We start from the raw sequence: 21,918 nt of genomic DNA, 5'->3' as shown, positions 1-21,918 counted from the left end.
CTTTATTGGCACAGGTTTTTGGCTTAGTTAACAATAGTGGTGTATGTTGGTCTGTATGGATCAACATACATCAACACTCACGGTTCGGAATGCATGTGAACCGCGGATCAATTGCAAAATGTAACCATAATAGTGTGGAGAAACTTTAAGGGTCCCTGTTACCTAACATAGGCTGATAAATCTCTCTCTCTTTCTTAACACGGATTTCGGTGTGACTTAAATGCCTGTGATGCTGTCTGATGCGACGAAACAAACGTTAGAGGCTAGAGAATCATCGCTGCATGTCACGCTAGTTAACAATAACGGTACACTTGGCATCCAGGTTACATTGATGTTAGCCTAGTTTTACTGTTAGCTAGTATTTGGTAGTAACTGGATTAAACATGGTTAAAATGCAGACAGCTAAGCGGTGTAAAAGTGTGTCTGTATTTCACTGTAGATCATTCCAACATAGCTATAGCTATGAGCTAAAGACACAGACTAGCACTTGGTCACTACTGTTGTTAGAAAAACAAGTACTTGAATGTTGCGTTTACTTGAAACTGGTAACGTTAAACCTTTTTAAAGTTTTGTAGAATACCCTTTTCCTATCTGTTTTTGTCATTTAACAGCAATTTACTGGTGAAAGAAGTTATTGTTAAAGGTAATTGTTTAGATTTTTAATAAATCATTAAAATTCCTCCCATTTTTGTGCTGATCCAAAAATTGATCCGATCTTTGACTCAAAACCGTGATCCGAACTAGGGCTGGCCAATATGGAGAAAATCAAATATCACAATATTGTTGACCTTGATAGCGATAGCGCAACGATGTTGTAGTGTTGACTAATGATGCTTTCACAAAAATAGTGACAATATAAGATTTTTGTTAAAAAATTCTCAATAATGTGGATAAAACGAATAAGTGGGTAAAGGCAAATAATACAACAGTTACAATAGTCTGGTAAGTTGAGATAATGACATCACTTGACTGTAATGCAGCCTTTAAAACCAGGAAAAGACAACACTCATACCATATTAGGATATCCAAAATCTAAGACAATATCTAGTCTCATATCATGATATGATATTGATATATTGCCCAGCTGTAATCTGAACTGTGAGTTTTGTGATTCGTTGCACCCCAAGTTAACCGTATAACTCACCTCATCAGTTTTGTGTTGGACATTAAATTGTCTCGTTCACTTTGTGGCCATATGAGGCTTTAAAGGAACACTTTTTTCACAAAATGACCATTTGAATATTATTTGCTCAACGAGTGTTGCCAAAATTTGTTGCCTTTATTTTTGTCTCATACCTCCACAGTAAAATAGGAATCCAAAAATGGAGAAAGGTCTTAGTACACTAGGGCAATATTGGTTAAACAATAGTAAAATTGTATCAAAATATCAGTTTACAAGCTCACAACAAGTCTTACTTATCCAGTCACACGCTCAAACATGTGTTGTTGCTAAAACCTCACTATTTAAAGAACTTCTGCATAAAAGGTAGTACACCTGCGTAAGCTTCTCAGACAAGTAGCGGAAGTGTTTTAAATAGTAACGTTTTACTAAAAATAAAGTTTTCCTTTTAAATGGTGAAAGTAGTAATACATCACCATGCTTATCCACATTGGCTCTACATTTAAAGGTCAATGTGACTGTTGTGCTGTCACATGAAACAGTTTTTTATAATACTTTCTAGCTTTTGACACCAAAACGGTAGCATTTGGTGTGTTTAGCTACTCGACCCTACTGAGCCTCTTTTAGGGAAGTGGCTTGCCATTTGTAAAATACTGTACTTACACGGGATCGGTTACAAACAGCTTTGTTTCTGGGATGTGAATGGTTGAAGATTGCGTTTCCTATGAGGGAAATGTTCTGTTGCAGTCAGTGTCACAAGTACATTTTGTCCCCATAACTCAAGGAAAGGATCTGAATTCTTCTCCAGAGCGGTGCACAAAAATACAAAACACTGAGTCAAAATGCCTTCCCCCCTCTTGCTTCTCTATTGGTCAATGTAGGTTATGTAAACCATGAAATGTGAGCTTTCCTCCATGAGGAGGCGTGGCTGGATACAAGAACTGTGGTAGTGTGGCAAAGGTGAGTGTGTGAGTGTGTATGCATGCATTTTGGTGCTTTGCCAGGCAGTCCCCCTCTTGACATTGCTGCTGTTACCAACTCCTCTTATCTCCTCCCCCCACCTCAGTTTTTTTCTCAGCTGTCCCTCCCCCAGGCTCCATAGTAATGTGGGTCAGTGTATGAAGCCATGTCAGACTGGGTTCTAACCTTCCACCCTGTGTGCGTGTGTGTAAAGTGATCTGTGAAGGATAATCCATGCCACAATGACGGTTTAAAGGGGTCCTGAGGTTCACAAGCTTGTTTTGAAGCTTCAAACAACCCCCTCTCCTTCCTCCTTCCTTCCTTCTCTCTTCCCTGAATTCTTTTTTTTAACTTATTGACTTCTTCATCTCTTCTGTTTGGACGTTTTTTTGCCCTAGCTAACTATTTATTTTCCCCTAATTTATCAATCTTTTTTTTCTGCCTTCCTTTCTTGTTCTCCAAGCTTATTGCTCCTCTATTCTGTATTTACCTCCATATATTTCTAGTCCCTGGTAATCTCCAGTTTTCATTTTTCTCTGATAATTCGCGTAATCTCTCTCCCCATTCTCAGCATTGATGTTTTTGCCTTCACATGTTTCAGAAATTTACTATTTGTGGGAATTGTGGTGTTTACAATGTGTTTATTGGAGTTTACGATGTGTGATACCGTCCTGTGAAGCCAAAAAAAGGATTTTCAAACACGAGGGCCGTGTGCTGACCAGAAAGTTGTAGCATGTGACTTTATGTATCTCTACTCCTTACTCCTTTTTATCCTCCTCTCTTTCTTTAGTTAATTTTCTTGATTTCCTTTTTTTTTATTTTTTATGATTGCCTCATCACCCTCAGCACAGTCATAAGAGGGTCTAAATGATCATTGTGTTAGTGTGCAATTAATGTTACCATTTTGTTTCTCTTACAAAGTTGAATGGAATTCATTCCAGTTTTGTGAGAATTTATGTTCACTGCTCAGGGAACTGAACCAAAATTTACCAACTAAATATATTTTTGCAAAATGTAAGGTGTGGACAAAATAACAGTTTCACAATACATAAGGCCTTTACAGTTCATCACACCACCACTAACTTACTGACACTTAATGGTTAAGTTGAATCTATCTACTATTGAGAATCTATCTCAAGAGTAATTTATTTAACAATGAAAGCTTCACATAGATGCAATATAATTAGAGTGCTTGTAAATTATTCTATGCCTCAGTCTATTCAGACTAATATTAATGTTTCACGTTCATATTTTTATAACAAAATTCAGTAAAATAAAGATGATTTGGCTAGTTCAAATCTTTCTTTCAGTAATTTTTTCTTTTCTTCCTCCTTATTCCCACAGTTTCTACTCTAAAATCTCAAAATCAGTCTGGAAGGATTTATAATCATTATAGTTTAAAAAAAAAATATCATTCCAATATTCCAGTGAAATGACCACAAATCAACATGACCAGATGATGCAGTAAACACTGTTTTTTTTTTTTTCTTCACCTTTCTCGCACCTTCTTTTCCTGTTCTGTCTGTCAGTCTCTTCCTGGTTGAACCCTATTACCCCTGTTACCTAAGGCAGCCTCTTGAAGAGGCGGGGCTTGTTGACATCACGCTCACTCCTGTGTCAGTTGGCTGGGGGAGGGGAGTAAGAGAGGGTGGAGGAGGAGGAGGAAGTAGACAGGAAAACCAGCACGAGTGGGGGGGATGCCTACACCCGGCAGGTCAGGGCTGCTCTTAAGCGACTCATTGTTTTGTAATTGTCCAATGGCCTTCTGTCCTCACTGGAGCGCAGCTAGCTGCAAAACTACACTAAAGCTAGATGGTGAGAGCCTCGCACACTCTCTCTCTCCCACACACAACCTTTGAGACGCTCGGCTTGGATGTGACACAAAGTGTGTCAGCAGCATGACGGAGAAACACCCTACAGATGGAGTAATTTACTAAGAGTCAACGCGTAGAGGCAGCATGGATCCCTCACCAGCGTAGGAGACAATAAAAAAACACATTCAACTACATGACATGGGTGAGTAGCTTGAACCTTTTTTTTCTTTCTTTTGTTAAACTCTCTTTCTCAGTGTGTGACTGCTTCTCTGGTTAGTTGACACGTTGTTAGTTGTTTCTTTTTATCTCTCTTAAATCCCAATATGTCTTCTGCTGTATTGTCTTTTTATCAGTGCATGAATGCAGTCACAACTATCACACTGACCTATATGTGGTGCAATGCCAAGTTGTTGGGCCACTCAGGCAAAGTAGAGCTCAGAGGTTTCATAAGACATGTTGGAAATGGAACAGCAATAGTTGCCCTTGTTCCAAAAAATGTATCCATGGATTAATTCAAAAGGTCTTTTAATAAAAGTTTACTTTATGTGGGTAAAACTTAATTGTTGTCAGTAAATGGTCCTCTTTTTCAAGCAGAGACTTAAGTTGCGGCTTCTAGAAGAAGCCTCAATTTAGTTTATCTTTTATTTTATTCAAAATCAGTTTTTGCTTTAAAAAAAAGCAGCTTCTGGTATTGGAGCAATGAGCCATTTAATCCTGTAATATTTCTTAAGTGTTCCCACAGGTCTGTGGGAAAACTTTGACATTGTTTTATTTACCTGTGGAAATCTGACAAAGTTGCTTCTGGAAACTTTATTTAAATCAATGTGTTGTGTAGTTGTTGTGCTGTTAATGACCAAACATAAAACCCAACAGAGGGGATTTTAGAAACATGTCTTTAAAATATATATATATAAATATATATATATATATATATATATATATATATATATATATATATATATATATATATATATATATATATATATATATATATATATATATATATATATATATATATATATATATATATATATATATATATATATATATAGTTGGACAATCTCGTTTAGTAACAAGTAGAGAAACTGGTAAGTGAGTATTTTGCTTTTAAAAAGTCATTATTTTACAAACATAAAAACTTTAGTGGAAAAGTTCAGTGGAAATGATCTTTTAGAGCATTTTCTCAATAACATCAAAGTCTTATCACAAGATTACTGCCAAAGGAATATCACGTACGTTGTTTCAAAAAAGGTTCTGCATGGATCATGTGGCCTAACTTTGAGACTTATGTTTTTTGGAGTCAGTATGAAGTTGTTTTTGGGACCTTGACGTAATTTTCTGCAATCCCATTCCCCCTCTATGCCCTTCATTCTGCTATACACATAAAAAGGGGGGGATATAGTTAGAAAAATGTTTTATACTATAACAGGTGTAGTTGACTTCATAGGCTTTGTTATTATACTATCTGGGTCACATATCAATGATATATAAACAAAGATGTATCCTAAAATGTATTCAAAACTTGAATTTGTTTAAAAAAGTAATGCAATAATCTTTTAAAATTTGATCACATATATTTGCAAGGTTATTCATTTTGTATATGGTAAATAGCTTCTGCTAGCCTGGACAGATTTGTAGCTTCACAATCGCGCCAGGTCAGAGCCATTAATGATTTGGAGATCCAGCAGACGAGGTAAAGGGGTCTTCGCTTTTTAGAATGTCGTAAACTGTGTTGAAAACTTGGATCAGGATTATCCAATTTGTGGTGTTCATCTTCCGAATGGCGGTGTCCACCGTTTTATGTATTGGAGTGCCTGTTTGTGCGCTCTCCACCTCATTGTATCTTTTAGCTGCTCTCTTGTGTTGCTTCAAATTTGTGTTTATCCTGCCCTGTGGTTCTGAATGATGTATTTCCCTGAACGCGCAAACTCATTTTGTCACGGACGCAGTGAGTGTTGCACATGGCTTGCATTATGATTACCCATGCGTCTCAGAGATGCAAAGCTTTTGTCCATGTTTGGCTTCAACCTTTTCAGCAGGTCTACTGTTGAGGTGTGTATTATTTTTTACGGGTTATCGTTTCACGTTTTTACGCTCAAACAAGAACATTTTGTTTCCCCATGCCAACATGCTGGCTGCACGTGTGTGGAATGTGTTGGCACAACAGCAGAAATATTTCCCACAAACGTAGTCTTTACAGAGGCAACCAAACAAAATATGGACTTCTTTTGATTTTCCACTTTTGTAAGAAAAGGCCACAAAATGGTTGCCAGTTGACTAAATCTGGTTGCCAAGTGCAACCTGGCAACTGTCAAGCCCTGTTTTTGTAACATCCAAGCCCCCAGGAAAAGCACCATGTCTGAAAGCCACCATGAGCTTAGCGGATAAGGGTGGATGGGCTTGTCGCTAGCTAGTAGCACAACATAATGATTACGTCTCCTTGGTTCTCTAAATACATCCATCGTTTATGTAGATAAGCATGTAAACGATCAGGAACGTTAAACACAATGTTTAACGTAAGTGACTATTTTAGACAATGAAACGGTGAATTCATGGGTTTGCTATGTATACCAACGAACTATACCTGTAAGACACAAGAGAGAGAGAAACTCATGAACGAGCATGTTGCTACCGGTTGCTACAACAACACAAACAAACTGTTGCTAGTGCACATGCCCAGTGTGACGTCATGGGCCAGTCAACGCTGACAATCCGAGCTCCATGATTGCTTTATGCGCTTTTGAGCACTCTCATTGGAATGTACGGGGCTTCCCAACGAACATCGTATCCAGTTCTCTTAATACCCAGTTCTCTTAATAATATTAACTCTTTTTTTTTTTTTACTAAACAACAAACGCGCAAACCATGCAGCGTGAATGTGTGGCCGGCTGCTTCCGTACATGCCATGTAATCCTGAGTATGTGATGGAGTGGTGGGGTTCTTTTGGAAAGGGGAGGGGTAATGAGGGATGATCAGCTGTATGAGTCCCCCCTCAATGGGCCCCAGCTCCAGCATGAAGGGTTATGTAATTTTTTCAGCTGCCAGCCCACTTGCCTGCCTTAGCCTCACATTCACATAGCCGGTGACCAGAGAGGAGCACACAGAGCGGTCGGTTAGTAAGCAGTCAGTCACTGAGGCAGTAGATGAAAGAACCGCTGAGTGTAAAACAAGGCTGAGAAGAAGAGAAATACACTTCCTGTTTACTTTGTCTTTTTTTTTAGGTGTTTTTTTTTCCCTGAAAGAGGAGTTGGTTTTGTCACTTTGACAGGGAGCTTGAGAGCACGAGATAAGAGGAGAAGAAGAAAGATAGCTGAGAAGACTGCTACTTTTCTCTTTACTCGATAACCATGCTGCTCCTGGACGAATCCGAGTCATTTGCAGGTATGTGACATCATCACCCTGACTTCTGAGGCACGGTTGGCAGAGGCCCTGTCCTCGAGGGGGTATAAACTTTGCGAGAAATAAGAGAGATGGCGACAGAAAGCAGCAGAACTCGTCAGTAGCTTATTTCATGAGATAATAAACACTCAAGTTTCTAGAATGTGTAGCAGTAGTTGATTGACGCTTGTTAAGTTACTTAACATTGTTGCGTAACACTGGATCCATACCTACTTAAGCATGCATGGCCCATCTATCTTCTTTTTTTCTCATTTTCTCTCTCTGCCCTATCTCTTTATGTTATCTCTCCTCTGTCAAATTCATCCGTCCCTACTCCCTACAGTTTTTCTCCCTAATTTCTAATTTTTTTTCTCTCTCTCTCTCTCTCTCTCTCTCTCTCTCTCTCTGGAGTTGTTGTTGTCCCCTCTTCTCCCATTGGCTGTTTCTACGGTTACCTAAACCAATGCCGGTCCATGATTGGTGAATCTGGGTAGCATTGGGCCATGCTGGAAGTGTGAGCATGTGGAGGCAGGAAAACATATTGTTCATTAGTGGGTTAGAGGGGTAAACGTGGATTAAATCCGGAACTCCAAAGCTTTATTTAAATAAAGATTTCAGTACCACTAGTAACACTGACTGAAACCTTTTTTTTATAGAATAGGTTAATGCTAAATGCAGTGATGTGTACCCTGAACCTTGTTATTTTGTGCATCTTGTCGTGTGACTCTGCATGTTTCATCTGCCGATGTTGTCTTATTGTAAAGTGCAGCCTGGAAGGACAGTGACATTTCTTAGGCTGTCTCTGCACCTTGGATTTAAAGTTCCATTGACACTGCTGACTTCTAACCTTAATTCAACGTTCTTAACATTCACTTGTTTAAAAACTGCAAGAATTACAGGCCTTTTTACCTCTCCAGAATTTAGGGCACTCAAGTAAATGAAACTTAATAAAGTTTGTTAATTAAATGTCAAAAGTCTCTATATTTGGTATAATTTTTTTCTTATTGCTTTGACCTAAGTGTTCCCCCAATATAGATGTGAGCACTCTTGAATTAGAACTATAAGTCAACACTATGAATCGTTGTTTCATTTTACATCCAATGTGCCGGAGTACAGAGACAAAACAATCAAAGCATATAATTGGAGTTCACCAAAAAGCTCATTTAGCCCGGCGCTGTAGATGACACCTAACCAGAAAACAACTGCAGTTGAATATTTGAAGAGTTCAAACAAATGTGTCTGAATCATGATCTGATGATGATCTTTTCAGATATTTTCTTTTTACTGTCATTTGTTTTGGTTTTGATCAGGGTGCACCAAGTTCTGCTGCGTCTCCCTTTTACCGTGTTGCCATTTATTTAGCAAAGCATTGATACGGATTCTTTTTGAAGAAATAATGAATGTCTACATGCTTGGAACTCTAGGTATTGTTATGTGTGTTTAACTTGTTGTGAAAAGAGATACTAGATGCCATGTCATCTCTACGAAGGTAGCATGGCAAATAGTAATAAAGGCTATAAGAACACACTGTTCTCCCTCAAATCCATTGGGTGTGTGTGTGTGTGTGTGTGTGTGTGTGTGTGTGTGTGTGTGTGTGTGTGTGTGTGTGTGTGTGTGTGTGTGTGTGTGTGTGTGTGTGTGTGTGTGTGTGTTCGCACATTTTCGTGTGAGTACAATCTCTCCATCAGTAATGAACTACTGATTATTAAAATAAATAAAACCAAGAGCCAATTTTATAGCAACAACACCTGTGGTTCAATAAAACGGGATGGAGTTTGTTGTACATTCTTTTTCTGCATGCTCTGTTCAGTTGTAATTGGCCTCAGCGCCAGGCAGGAACAACCTGTCCTGTTTCACAACAGCGCCGGGTCAGGCCAAACCCTGGGAACACGTGTAGTCTGGCTGCTTTCATAACGCCACAGCTTAGAGCAGGATGTAGGCTTCACCAGTGGGGCCACATGGTTCTCATTCCCACTTCCCTCCGCTGTCTTTGTCTAAAGTCTGGGTCTTTTTGATCTCTCTGCTTCCTCCTGTCAGACCATATAGCTGCTTTCTTTGTTCTTTCTTTTTTTTCATCCCAGAACTGCACAATGCCTTTCACTCTTCTCCCCCCTCCCCTCTCCCCTCTCTCTTCTCTGCTTCTTTTTTTTCCCACGTCTTCTCTGTTTGTCTCTCATTCCTTTGGCTTTTCAGTCTTATAGATCATAAATGCAAATTTCATCTCCAACTCATCCCTCCGCTACAGTGCTGACTGCAGTCTTGACTCCATGTCCGGAAACACATGGTGTTATTGAGAATTTACTGAGCGCCCAAGTAACAAACCATTTTGGTTAATTAATTGAAGTTAAAGCTTAACCATGTAACTCGCCGCATGGGGTTGTCGGACAACAAGCTAAAGCAGCGACCGGAAAATCAACGAGGAACATCAGTAGGCAATGCTTGTTTATGGTCTGTCACTGCATCAATGCAAAATCATCTCTGTCTGCATTGCAATGATTTATTTCAACATCCCTATTGAAAATACATCGCAGATGGCCTAGTCATGTTTGATCTGTACAAACAGCTGAATGACAATGATCCACCACCTACCTAAGGGTTTATGCAAGAAAAGGATAATGCTACAGGTAACCATAGGTTACGGTGGCTTATGAATGTTATTTCAATGTTTGAGACACATACATGCTGTGTGTTGGTTTTGTCACAAAGGTAGTAGAAACCTAGAAATTGCTTTTGGTAATTTGTTTTGTTCAGTTAAAGAAATTCACTGTCACTGACAGTGTGGTTTGTTCATCTCCTGAACATAGTAATTTGCACCTGTGTTCATAACGCTGTCAAGTTAAAGTGAGCTCTTTTTGACATTCCTCAGTTTTCATTCTGAAATTCTGTACTAAACTACAGGATACAAGCACCAAGTACATGTCTTCAAACACCTCATCACCTAAGTAAAAGAAGTCATCCATTGAGTCTTACGTCATGCTTATTTGAGGTCAGAAGGAATTTACGAAAAACTCTGACGATGTACCAACAGATTCAGACTGTCAAAGGCCAGTATTTATTCCAATGTATAAGGAGCTGTAAAGGGTTTGGTTTTGAGTAGGTCAGATTTCTAAAAAGTTGATTGGAGGCTGAAAGGCTGGCAACATTGGTTTATGTAACAGACTATAGCATGACTACCACAGTCATAAATACACAAGTGTTCTGACTCACCTCTCTGCTGCTCTCTCTTAACCTAATACATAAGAATGGTAGTAATTGACTCTCTACCTTCTTTCATTGTTTTCGTCTTTGTTGCACCGCCTCATCATTTCTCTGACACACACACACACACACACACACACACAGTGGGAGGGTTTTATAACTAACCTGCCTCGCTCTAATAAAGCAGCCTTAATAACTCATTATGATGAACAGCAGACTGTTATATAAAATAGGTGTGTGTGTTGGTTTCTGTGTGTGGTATGTTGAGTGCCGCATTAGTCTTTGTTTTGTCATTCTCAAGGCAAGTTATGTAAACCAGTTAAATCTCAGTTTGTCTCAGGAAGGAAACCACAACAGTTTTTTCACAAGTATTCTTTTCTTTGGTTTTGGTTTTGGCTTCTTTTTCTTCTTTTTCATTAACCTGCTGTTTGTTTCTCCACATCGGATTCTTGTGATAGTTTTCCTCGGGTCCCCCCTGCAGACACTGATGAGTTTAAAACGAGAACGTGAAAGCAGTCTGTAGATAAAACATACATTTCTCTAAGTGGCAATCCACAGGTTTGTCATTTTCACCTTCTTTTTTTTTATAAAGCAAAAATGTAGGAATTATTATCTAGAAAAATAATGGATAATAAAAAATATAAGTTTCACACCTAATTCCAACTAAACATTCATGAAATGAATGATTTTAATGTTAAATCAGTTAACATGGAGTGAAAGAAATGACCTGATTTAAGACATTAATTGTGAATGATGGTGTGTGTGTGTGTGTGTGTGTGTGTGTGTGTGTGTGTGTGTGTGTGTGTGTGTGTGTGTGTGTGTGTGTGTGTGTGTGTGTGTGTGTGTGTGTGTGTGTGTGTGTGTGTGTGTGTGTGTGCTTGTGTTCTCTCCATCGCAATGTCTGTCTGTCTGTCTGTCAATATTCCATCATCTATAATCTGCTTATGTAGACAGTTGGAGGACGTGAGGGCGAGACTAAGGCAGGCTGTCCACTTCTGTCATTTAATTGATTTCAGTATGTCGGCCAGTGCAACGAAAGTTCAGATATTAAAAGTTGGATTTGTTGGTTAGGGAAGCCGCTGTGTGAAAACGCACACGCACACTCTTGACTGAAAACTATCTACCTGGCGCGCCATTGGCAGGTTTAACAGGATAGAGAAGCGACCAAGCAGCTTCTTGTTTACATTCAACATAGCGGCCACCGACAGCAACCCATGGATGCCGTTGTTGTTTTTACGTCCCCTAGATCATTGGTCTGATTAGTTGAAGGACTATCCAAATGCGTCATTTGAACTATGCCCGTTGGTCACGCCTCTTGTCCAGAGAAAATACAGAGCACACTCTCCAGAGCAATTCTCAATCTCAAATCTTTTGAGCTTGGCTTGGTCTGGTGATAGCCAGACTAGTTTACATGGAAAAGTCTGGAAAAGAATGGAAAAGTCACTAGGAAAGTGAATATTCCACTAATATTCCCGTTTTTTACATGTAGCTGTGCAAAATACATTTATTTCAAAGTTTACCAGCGGTGGTACACTTGTTGGACCTTGTTAGCATTGCCCCCCTCATTCATTCCATCCACCAGCTTCTTGAAAAGGTTGGCGTAGCGATGTGTGTGCATATCCCAGAAAAAGTAAAAAAATTGGAATGGGAATTTTATTTCACAATTTGGGCACTTTAAAATGCAAACTGCTGGCTGTTAGGTTTATGTAAAGCAACTATAGTAACGCAGAGAGCTGAGCATAAGTCTGCAGTAACATCCCCGATTGAGACGCATATTCTGAATGCGCTGTGTACATGTCCAAAGAACTCCTCCAAAACCTGATTACCGGAACATCCCACGTCTCAATCGGAAAATGCTATATCCGGAAAAGGCCTTATTCATAATATTCAACAGCAAAATGCTATTATATGTTCTGTTTCAAGTACTCATTGTGAGGTTTTCATAAGTTATATTGCTGCTTTTAGATGCTGTATACATTCATTCTGTGTTTACAGTATAAACTATAGGGGGTACAAAGTTTGGTTTCTGTGGTCTCAGTCTTATCTTTAAAACAGTGACATACTTGAGGGAGTGCTGTTGCATAGCTGGGTTGTTGTGTTTGTCAGAGCTGTGCGAGGATTTACCGTGCATTCGTGGTCATCGGAAAAACATTGTTCCCAGTGAAAACGTCATCATTCACGTCATTTCCTGTGGGAATCAGAGGTTCATGTTTTCACACACCTGATGCTCAAGGCTACACCCAACAGTTGGTGACCGTGACGCAAGTTCTTATGCCAAATGCCAATAAAACGGAAGAAGAAGAAGAAGACCTATCACGTAAACACTCAAAGTCACAAAAAAAAAATTTGGTGGTGGTCCTTGATATTCCCAGATAGCATGAACGCACCATTATACAAGACTTAACATATACATAGAAGCTGTTATATAACCATCCAGTTACATAACCCATGTGGTCACAGAAGACATTTCACCCCCTGAAAACCCCCTCTAGAGAGAGAGAGAGAGAGAGAGAGAGAGAGAGAGAGAGACACACACACAGACACCCACAAATACACACTAACTATGATTTTATTGCTGGCGGCCCCTCATTCTTTTGAGCACATATCTCTCAAGTACATTTAGTTGTTCTGTGTGTGCGTAGCAGCACGTCTCAGACCCACAGGGAGTGTCCAACAGAACAAATTAATGGCCTAGAAAATATGCTGCGGGTGCTTATTTACTCTGACACTTGCTGACTGCCGATGATTCAGTATTTCATCAAGACACATTCTCACTTTCTCTGCTCAGTGTGCGTCTGTGGTGATGTAGGCCAAGGGCTCGACTGCCTTCATAAGTGTATCCTCTCATTTTGCCCACGCATTGTCACGATTGATTTAGTTTATTTTTCCGGTTGCACCTTGTCATTACCAGCAGCCGAATGTTTAAGTTTGACTCTGTCACCTAGCAACAGTTGACTGTCAAACTCCCAATTTTCACATTAAGATAACAACTCTATTGGACTCGTGCACCAGGGATTGTTTTTTCAATGAGGTGGGCATGCCTTTGGAGCTGAATGTAGAGAATTTAAACCATCATGCAGTGAAGTGCGAGTAGTTGACACTTGGTTGTTCAGCAACAAGTTACTCTGAACAAATAAATTAGTTTTTGAAATTCAGAAAAAGCCAAGAACCAAATCTTAGTTTCGGCTTGGGTTCAAATGTAGAGATTACAGACAGTGGAGTTACAAAGCTTTCCTTAGCTGCCAAAAACATAACGTGTTTGGAGAGAATACATGAAGTCACTTTAGTTCACCCAAACAACAAGCAGATTGTTTCTGGTCTTCTTAGCCAGAAAGCTATTTAAGCAGACCTTTCTCTATAAATAATTATCATTAGAATTGCAAACATTCGTGTGTGTGTGTGTGTGTGTGTGTGTGTGTGTGTCCTCTCACTCTGAAGTGTATCTCTATTTCTCTTTGAATGATGACCTCGCTTTCATCTCTCTCCCCTCTCCTGATTCCCTTCCTGTCTGCCCCCTGAGTGTCTCTTAGGGTTGTGTGTGTGTGTTGGTTGAGGCTCTGCATTTCAGGAATTGTTATATAAGCGTTGTGTAAGGTGGAGCTGGAGGCAAGGGTGAAACCGGGATGTGTAAATCAGATCTGGGACATGCTCATGTGAAAGAACTTCTTGTTTCCCTGCTGTTATGTCTTGCTGATAATGAAAACAAAATCATGTGTTTCAAAGGTCCAAGGTTTTGGACCCAGTCTGAAACAAACCTGTGGATAGTCTACCTAAACCTGATGTGCATTGGTTAATTTAAACAAATAAGACTTGTGTGTAGCTATAATTTTGCCTCTCCCAACTCCGATTCAGGGTCTTTACTTGGTTACTTGAGGGAAACCTGTAAAGACCTCTATTGTGGCATGTCAAATTTGCTTGGTGGACGTATGACAGCTCTAAATAAATAGCCTTGGGCACTCACTAATTTCAAATAGCAATGATTGCAAGGTAATTGTTGTGAAATGCCACTCTGAGACACATAAGCATACCACAATCACACACCAACTACTGAGACAGGATGGTGTCATTAGCAGCCAGTTTATCACGTAGATGGACTGAAGGCGTTTTATGTAAGTTGTTTTTCAACTCGCAGTGAGCTCATCGCAAGCGGCCATGCACTGTGCGCATGCGTGAGTGTGTGTGTGTGTGGTGCGTGTGTCCATAATGTGGGTAACTGAGACTCGGGTGTGTCAGTGTTTGTGTCCTTCCTTGTGTTTCATAAGCCGTCCATATTTATGATCCAGCTCTTACATAAGCCTCAGATCTGGTTCAGTGTGTCTCTGCCAGAACAAGTGAGAGAGAGGAGGAGGAGGAGAGAAGAAGAAGAATAAGGTGACATTGTAGTACAGGCCTTAGAAGAAACCAAGAACTAGAAATACAGACATGGTTAGAGAAAAAGGTTGAGGAATAGAAATAAGGGTAGCAGAACAGAGTTAAAGGTGTCACATGGTGCCATTTTTATGTTTTTCTTTTTTGAAGTGTGCTGTGGTTCAAAAGGAGAGGCATCTTTGTAATGGTGTTTTCTAAATGTAGTTTAGTTGAATACATTTGAAAAGTTTCCATTGAAAATACAGTAAACATGCATCATTAGAAAGATATCCGCAGCTTGACAAGCAAAACAAGTCCTGTTAAATGTAAGAATAGATGCAAGGATTGGTTGAAATAACGACGGTTATCCTTTTTTTATTTGAGTAATTTCTTTGTTTAATTGATCAGTCGTCGGGGAGTTTTTAAAGTAGGAAAGGAGTGAGCTTCTGTCTTAATGTTGGACAAAAATTAAATGATGTCTTTAATAATGGCGGCCAGTGGTCACTTTAGTTTAGAAAGAAGGTTTGTGGTTTATCCAAAGCTTAACAAATAGCACAGCAGACTTTCAGTGTTTTCACTGTTGGTCCATCTTTCGTCCAGTCACGCCTTTCTGAACCCTAGACAAATATCTTTACCAACACACACACCTGAACAATGAAGATATCCTACTGGTACTGATACAGTAAAATTGTCTGCAAGCTTTACTGGCAGGACCTTCATGATTGACTGGGAATTGTTCTCATCCCCTAATGTTTCATTTATATGATTTGTTTTACTGTTAACTGACAGTTATGATTAAGAGGTGTGTAACTACACGTGCAATTAGTGCTGAGAGCAGATACCTACCAAGCCTAAAAATACAGTGGATTCCTGGATGTGGCAGTTCCGAATATGTTTGATAATTTAAAATGTCTTTTGAGTTACAAAGAGAAAGGCTGTTTTGTGCCATTTCCCCTCAGTCACCAACAATTCAGCTTTTGTGACTAAGGCTCATTTGCAAAACGACACCTGAAACAGGTTCTTTACCCGTGGTAGAGGAAGCAGGGGGGAAATGAATCGCACAATAGTGTAGCATTATTTAGCATATTTGTAAAATTGATCTCGAATCATGAAGGATAATAATCTAAACTCACAGCCTAATTTCCTGTCAAAATATTTATTTTATTTTTTACACTAAAATTAACCATCCCTTATTCTCTTTCCGTCTTCTTCACACAGACCAGTCCCACAGTGTCCCCTTCAGCTCCGAGAATGAGGCTCAGGGAGGCGACTCGGCCGTGTGGCAGTGTACCCCACCCCCATCTACCTCACAGTCAGGGGGGACGCCGGCCCGCCCTCCTCCCTCCCAGCCGGCCTCCAGACCCCGCTCGAGGCCGGCCAGCCAAAGCACCTCCTCTCCCTCCGCCCTGACAGGAACCAAGAAGAGAAGCTCCAAACCAGCACACATGAGACGCAACATCAGGTACTGAACTCGGCGGCGTCTCTTCAACGCCTCAGTCAAAGACTTCAAATGGACAGACACTTGCTTATCCTACAGGGATGCTTAAGAAACTGCACACAAAAACTGCAACAATTAACTCGCCACTATTTCTTTTAAAATTTTAGATGAAGAGTAATTGCAACTGTAGACCCTGGACATCTGGAGTGGCCAGTGATGTGCAGGTCAATGCAGTAGCAATAAAAGTGAATTTAACACAGCATATATAGCATATTACAACAAAACGCAGTCCCTCCAAGATTTCACGGCCTTTTTTTGAGATTGTTGTTGCCCAAAATACCTAATTTTGCGGGAGCTTTTTGCAAAGTTGCAATTTTTCTTTTTCACTGGGGGAACTGAGCAGTGGCTGCAGAGAGACGAAAGGATTGAAACAGCAGCAGCTTTTTTTGCTAAAAACAGAAAGGAAAACTCTGTTTGATAGGCTTCAGCATCATATTAATGTGTATACATCAAAAACCATGCGTTTTCCTGCAGTACACAAATACAATGACAGTTATTACTTTGTAAAAACATATAACTGTGTCTGTATATACAAACATATGCAGTAATTCAATATGTTTTTCTCTGTGGCTGTGTAGGAAGTTACTGAGGGAGCATCAGTTAGAGGCAGTGACCAAAGCCGCCCAGCAGGACGAGTTGGAGAGGAGGCAACGTCTAGAGCAGCCGAGCAAACCTGATTTCCCCGTACCACTGCTGCCTGAATACACAACTGGTGAGAGTGTGTACCCCCAAACAATGTTTCCATAAATACTAACAGCCCCCACTGGTCCATTGAAACTAATTCTCTGACATGTACTGTACATTATCATAATTTCCTAATCCCAACCATTGACCAAATGACTTAACTTGTAGGGTTCAGCTATTGACGTCGTCTTCCTGCTTTTCTTTTTTTTTTGCTGCATCGTTCCTCTCCTCTCCAGGTGATGTGACAAAGCATGTGTCTGCATCAACGGCATCGCAGCACGAAGTGAAGTCGGTCAGACAGGAAGTGATCTGCCTGGACTCCAGCAGCACTGGCATAAGTGAGGATGACTGCAAGACTAACGTACCCACCTCCGTGGCCAAAGAGCACACACAAAAATCAGGTGAGACTCACACACTGCATACAGTCGTCTTGGAGCAACTCCGATGAGCAACATTCCTTAAAGAGGTTGCTTCGGCATTACCTAATGTAGTCATCATTTTCTGAAACAAATACTTGGAATTGGAACGGTTTTTCTGACTTCTTACTTTATTTGACTCAAGTCTAATTACCACGAGACAAAATGTGTTTTATTTTGTATTTTTGGATAGACATGCTGACAGAAAAACAAACTTGGTTGAGGGAACAATGACAGAGGAGTTCAGTTGCCTAAATAATGCCCCACACATTGAAAGTCTCTGGTACAGATTACTTTTGGACATTTTGATTGTTTAAGTGGGCTAGTAGGTCAGATGGCTGTGGGAGGTCATGAAAGCAAATGGGGACCCAGAGCTGTGCAGTTAATTTATCATCCATCATCCAGTTGTTTATTCTGAGCTGTCATCATATCTAGGCAAAGCCTTAAATAGGCCAGATGCTATATCTTAAAATAACGAAACAGCTCAGTGTGAGCTTTGGTACAACGTATTTCAGATGTCACGTGTTAAAAGTTATTTAGGTCCAGTTAAAAATAATAATAATAAAGGATAGATTCACTGTTTAACAACTAAGGATTCAGTAGAATGTTTTTTCCTATTATTTCTCACCATGCTTAACACAGCTTTGTTTATAGATTCAGTTTTGAGAAAGGTGTTTAAAATACAGCCTTGTACGTTTTACAATCTACCTTTCAGTATAACATATAAAGATGTTTTAAAAAAGATTCAAGCCCCTTTAAAATCTGCAACATTGCTGTTAAAGTAATTGGTTTTCAGTTTTGATTCATAGGTGTCAGAGAAAGGGACATGAATAAAGCTACAATCACGATATACATGAATGAAAGTTGAGAGTTCAGACTGATGGTCTCATGATTAATGTGATTTTAAAATGTTCCTTGTCTTGCCATTTTATTTTACGTTACATTCTGACATTTCGGCCACTGAGTTCAAACACAGGCCATAAAGCCAATATACGTGCAATTTGAGGTCCCATACCTTGCTCGAGGGCAGTTACCAGGACTGATGGCATCTCTACACCATCAGTCTCTCAGAGATTAAGCAAAGAATCCTAAATCGTCCCATGACAGCCCTGCGTTTATTAAAATACACACTCTGTTTGAAATTGCTTTCTAAGCCCAGGGGTCTGGAAAGTCGGCACATTAAAAGGCAGCTTCAGCTTGAATATCTGTGGTAAATGACAGAGGATTGAAAGGCAACCCAAATCTGAATAAGGTTCAAAAAACCTAAACACAGCAGATATCTTTGATATATCTTTGGATGATTTTTATGAATGAATGTTGGCGATAATGTGCATCACGCCCACTAAGACAGTTAAGTGATAACACTGGATCTATCAAATTAAGGGACTTCTATGCACAGTAAAGACACTATAAAGGAAGTTTTGTTTACTTTAAAAAATAAATCTTCATTCATGCAGATTTCTTTAAATTCTCTCAAGGTTGAATAGACTCCATAGTGCTTTGAGTGCTAACCCGATTAATGAAAGTCTCAATGCAAACTGTTAACAACCTAGGTCAAAAAGCTCCCCGGTTCGTGTGCGTGTGTGTGTGCGTGTGCGTGTGTGTGTGTGTGTGTGTGTGTGTGTGTGTGTGTGTGTGTGTGTGTGTGGATTAGCAGCCTGGTGCATTAGAATGTTTAAAACCTTCTCAGGGAACATGCTGTTCCTGTATTGTCTGAGTGCACATTCACAGAGCCCCTCTAACAGTCAAGGATAAACATACACGTTTAACACCCACATTTGGGGATAAACACATAGGTTCTGTCTTTGGAAAGAGGACGGAGCAGACTGCAGGCCCAAAACACACACAAATGAGAGAGAGAGAGAGAGCTGGGATGAACAAACTAACAGACAGATAATGTGTAGATTTGGGAACTGAAAAGAAAATAAGTGAAGGAGAGGAAAACAAAAATGGAGGGAGGAGAGGAAGAGAGAAGAAGGGAGAGTGTGTCTGTAGGGCAGATCAGAGTGGGTCTGTAATTAAAGCTGGCTAATCGTGGTTATGAGCCAGAATACACACACACACACATTTATTTATTATTTATTTATTTACAAATAACGTACACACTTGCAGTGGCACAGTCAGTGACATTTCTAGTTGGGGTTGCATAACTGGACTCCCCCTCCACTCTAATCCTACTTGTATAACCAGCCATTCACTGCCTTTTATATAAGCTCACTCTCTCTCACACACACACACACACAAACACACACACACACACACCCCTCCTCTTCCTGTGGTGCCCCTTGCAGTCCACCAGCTTGTATAACTTTCAACACCTGATACTATTGACGTTCAAGTCCTTTTTTTATCAGATATGGATTTTAGTCTGTCTGACACACACACACACACACACACACACACACACACACACACACACAGACGTTCATGTCTGATGCTGTCACCTCATCACACATCCCCTGATAAATGTATCAAGGCAAATACAAATATCGCAGTGATTTATTTTCATGTGAAAAGTTATTCTTTGATCAACAGTACTATGTTACTTGTTCAGGTGTTCCTGAGTTTTTCTTTTGTTCAGTTTTTTAGTTATCCTGTGATAACGTTTACAAGGTTCTTCATCAGAAAGTGTTATTAAAGTCTGATGAGAAACACGTGGCCCTCCTGAATAGTCTATAATAGTATATAACATATCTATATATTAGAAATTCTTTTAAGGTTTATCCAATATTTCCTTTTAGTTTATGTACATAAAATGTGCTTGAATACATATGTGAAAGCAACATCAAATCCTTTTTGAATATAGTTGTCAGTCTGAAATCAAAATGTGTTTTCTAAAGTGGGTTGTAGAAAAACATTTTGCAAGAGCTGCAATGTGACTTTTGTAAACCTCATATCCTCCCTCTGGGCAGATGTGATCAATCTGAGCTCGGACGAGGACGACTCCATCGACCACCTCAGCAGCGAATCCATCGAGGTAGAAGAGAGCGAGCAGAGCGGTGCGCACGTCAACGATGCCCTTAACCGAGCGGACAGCCAGGGCCGGGTGCTGGTCAACCCGAACCATCCAGCTACAGAGGACGACATTTTCCTGTCAGCTCAGCTGGCTCGAGCAGTCAAACCACACCAGGTATCATTACTGCTGCAATCAAAGCAAACGCTTGGTCCTTTTTTACAATACCATCAAGTCATACTGTAAGAATTACCTTCTTTCTTGACCTTCTTGAAGTCAGGGACAGCCGACTCATTTCTCCGTCTCTGTTCTTCCCGTCTCCTCTTCAGATCGGTGGAATCCGTTTCCTGTACGACAACCTGGTGGAGTCGGTGGAGCGGTTCGGCAGCAGCAGCGGATTCGGCTGCATCCTCGCTCACAGCATGGGCCTGGGCAAAACGCTGCAAGTCATTTCTTTCATCGACGTCCTGTTCAGGCACACCCAGGCTCACACCGTGCTCGCCATCGTACCTGTAAGCACCTGTGGCCTGGAATACAAGGAAATGTGAAGGGTCAAATGTGCTTAGATGTAGACACACAGTATGATGATAAGAATATTGATCAAATCAGACCGGAAGACAATGAGGCAACTGACTCAGATTATTTATATACTTACTTTTTTCCCAGGTGAACACACTGCAGAACTGGCTGTCAGAGTTCAACATGTGGGTCCCGCCCCTGGAGGCGTTACCTCCAGATACAGACCCAGGATTGGTGACGCCTCGTGCCTTTAAGGTTCACATCCTCAACGACGAACACAAGTGAGTAACGGAAACGTGTGTGTGTGTGTGTGTGTGTGTGTGTGTGTGTGTGTGTGTGTGTGTTTAATAACATATCTTAACATTATTAAAAATGAAACCGTTAATTGGCAATTTATCACAATTAGATGAATGATTACAATTACAACTATTTATTCTGGTTTTCTCTCTTTAATACAATATCATCTTGTAAGCCATCCCTAAGAGAGCAAACCGCTCCAACATTGCATTTTAGATTGTGTGCCACTGGGCTTGTTAAATTGTATGTACTTTTACATTTAGTATAACTTTCTGTATTAATTTGGGAGAGCACAAATGAGGAGAGGGTGGTGTTCATTCTGTGTAAATGGACCAGTGATTCAAAATATAGTGTTAAATCCTCTCTGTGACTGGAATTGAGGTGTTTCAAGAAACACAAGAAGTAACTTTATTTACCTTTCCTTACCTTACCTAGGAACACAACTTCCAGAGCCAAGGTGGTGGAGAACTGGGCTCGGGACGGAGGGGTGCTACTGATGGGCTACGAGATGTACCGCCTCCTGTCGTTGAAGAAGAGCTTTGTGCCCGGGAGGAAAAAGAAGACCAAGAAAACAACGGGGCCAGTTCTCATCGACCTGGATGAAGAGGACAGGCAGCAGGAACTGCTCAAAGGTGGGAGAGGAGGAAACAAATAGGTGTAGAAAATCATTTTAATATATGTTACCTTTTAAAGCACCAGGGCGGAATATCATTGAAGGTATTTTTGCCCATTCT

The 21,918-nt window shown here is 40.2% G+C and overlaps 1 protein-coding gene across 3 annotated transcripts in view; it reads left to right on the top strand.

Annotated features, from left to right (window-relative positions):
• The window catches only part of LOC117948246 (helicase ARIP4-like), a 59,740-nt gene that overhangs the window by 25,253 nt on the left and 12,569 nt on the right, over positions 1-21,918 (top strand). Inside the window, exons 1-8 of one of the 3 annotated variants that reach the window (XM_034877808.1) lie at positions 3,785-4,096; positions 16,036-16,279; positions 16,894-17,027; positions 17,236-17,400; positions 20,328-20,545; positions 20,698-20,880; positions 21,035-21,168; positions 21,620-21,816. In XM_034877808.1, the coding sequence (XP_034733699.1) occupies positions 4,093-4,096; positions 16,036-16,279; positions 16,894-17,027; positions 17,236-17,400; positions 20,328-20,545; positions 20,698-20,880; positions 21,035-21,168; positions 21,620-21,816 (1,279 nt within the window). In that variant the 5' untranslated portion in view covers positions 3,785-4,092. Of the gene's footprint in view, positions 1-3,784; positions 4,097-6,951; positions 7,276-16,035; positions 16,280-16,893; positions 17,028-17,235; positions 17,401-20,327; positions 20,546-20,697; positions 20,881-21,034; positions 21,169-21,619; positions 21,817-21,918 lie in introns of those variants that run through there. The other 2 variants (XM_034877807.1, XM_034877806.1) reach the window with 2 other exon arrangements.

Source organism: Etheostoma cragini, chromosome 7 (genome assembly GCF_013103735.1).
Source record: "Etheostoma cragini isolate CJK2018 chromosome 7, CSU_Ecrag_1.0, whole genome shotgun sequence".
Taxonomy (NCBI): domain Eukaryota; kingdom Metazoa; phylum Chordata; class Actinopteri; order Perciformes; family Percidae; genus Etheostoma; species Etheostoma cragini.
Note: the sequence above shows the minus strand (reverse complement) of the source record. Positions and strands in the feature narration are given on the sequence as shown.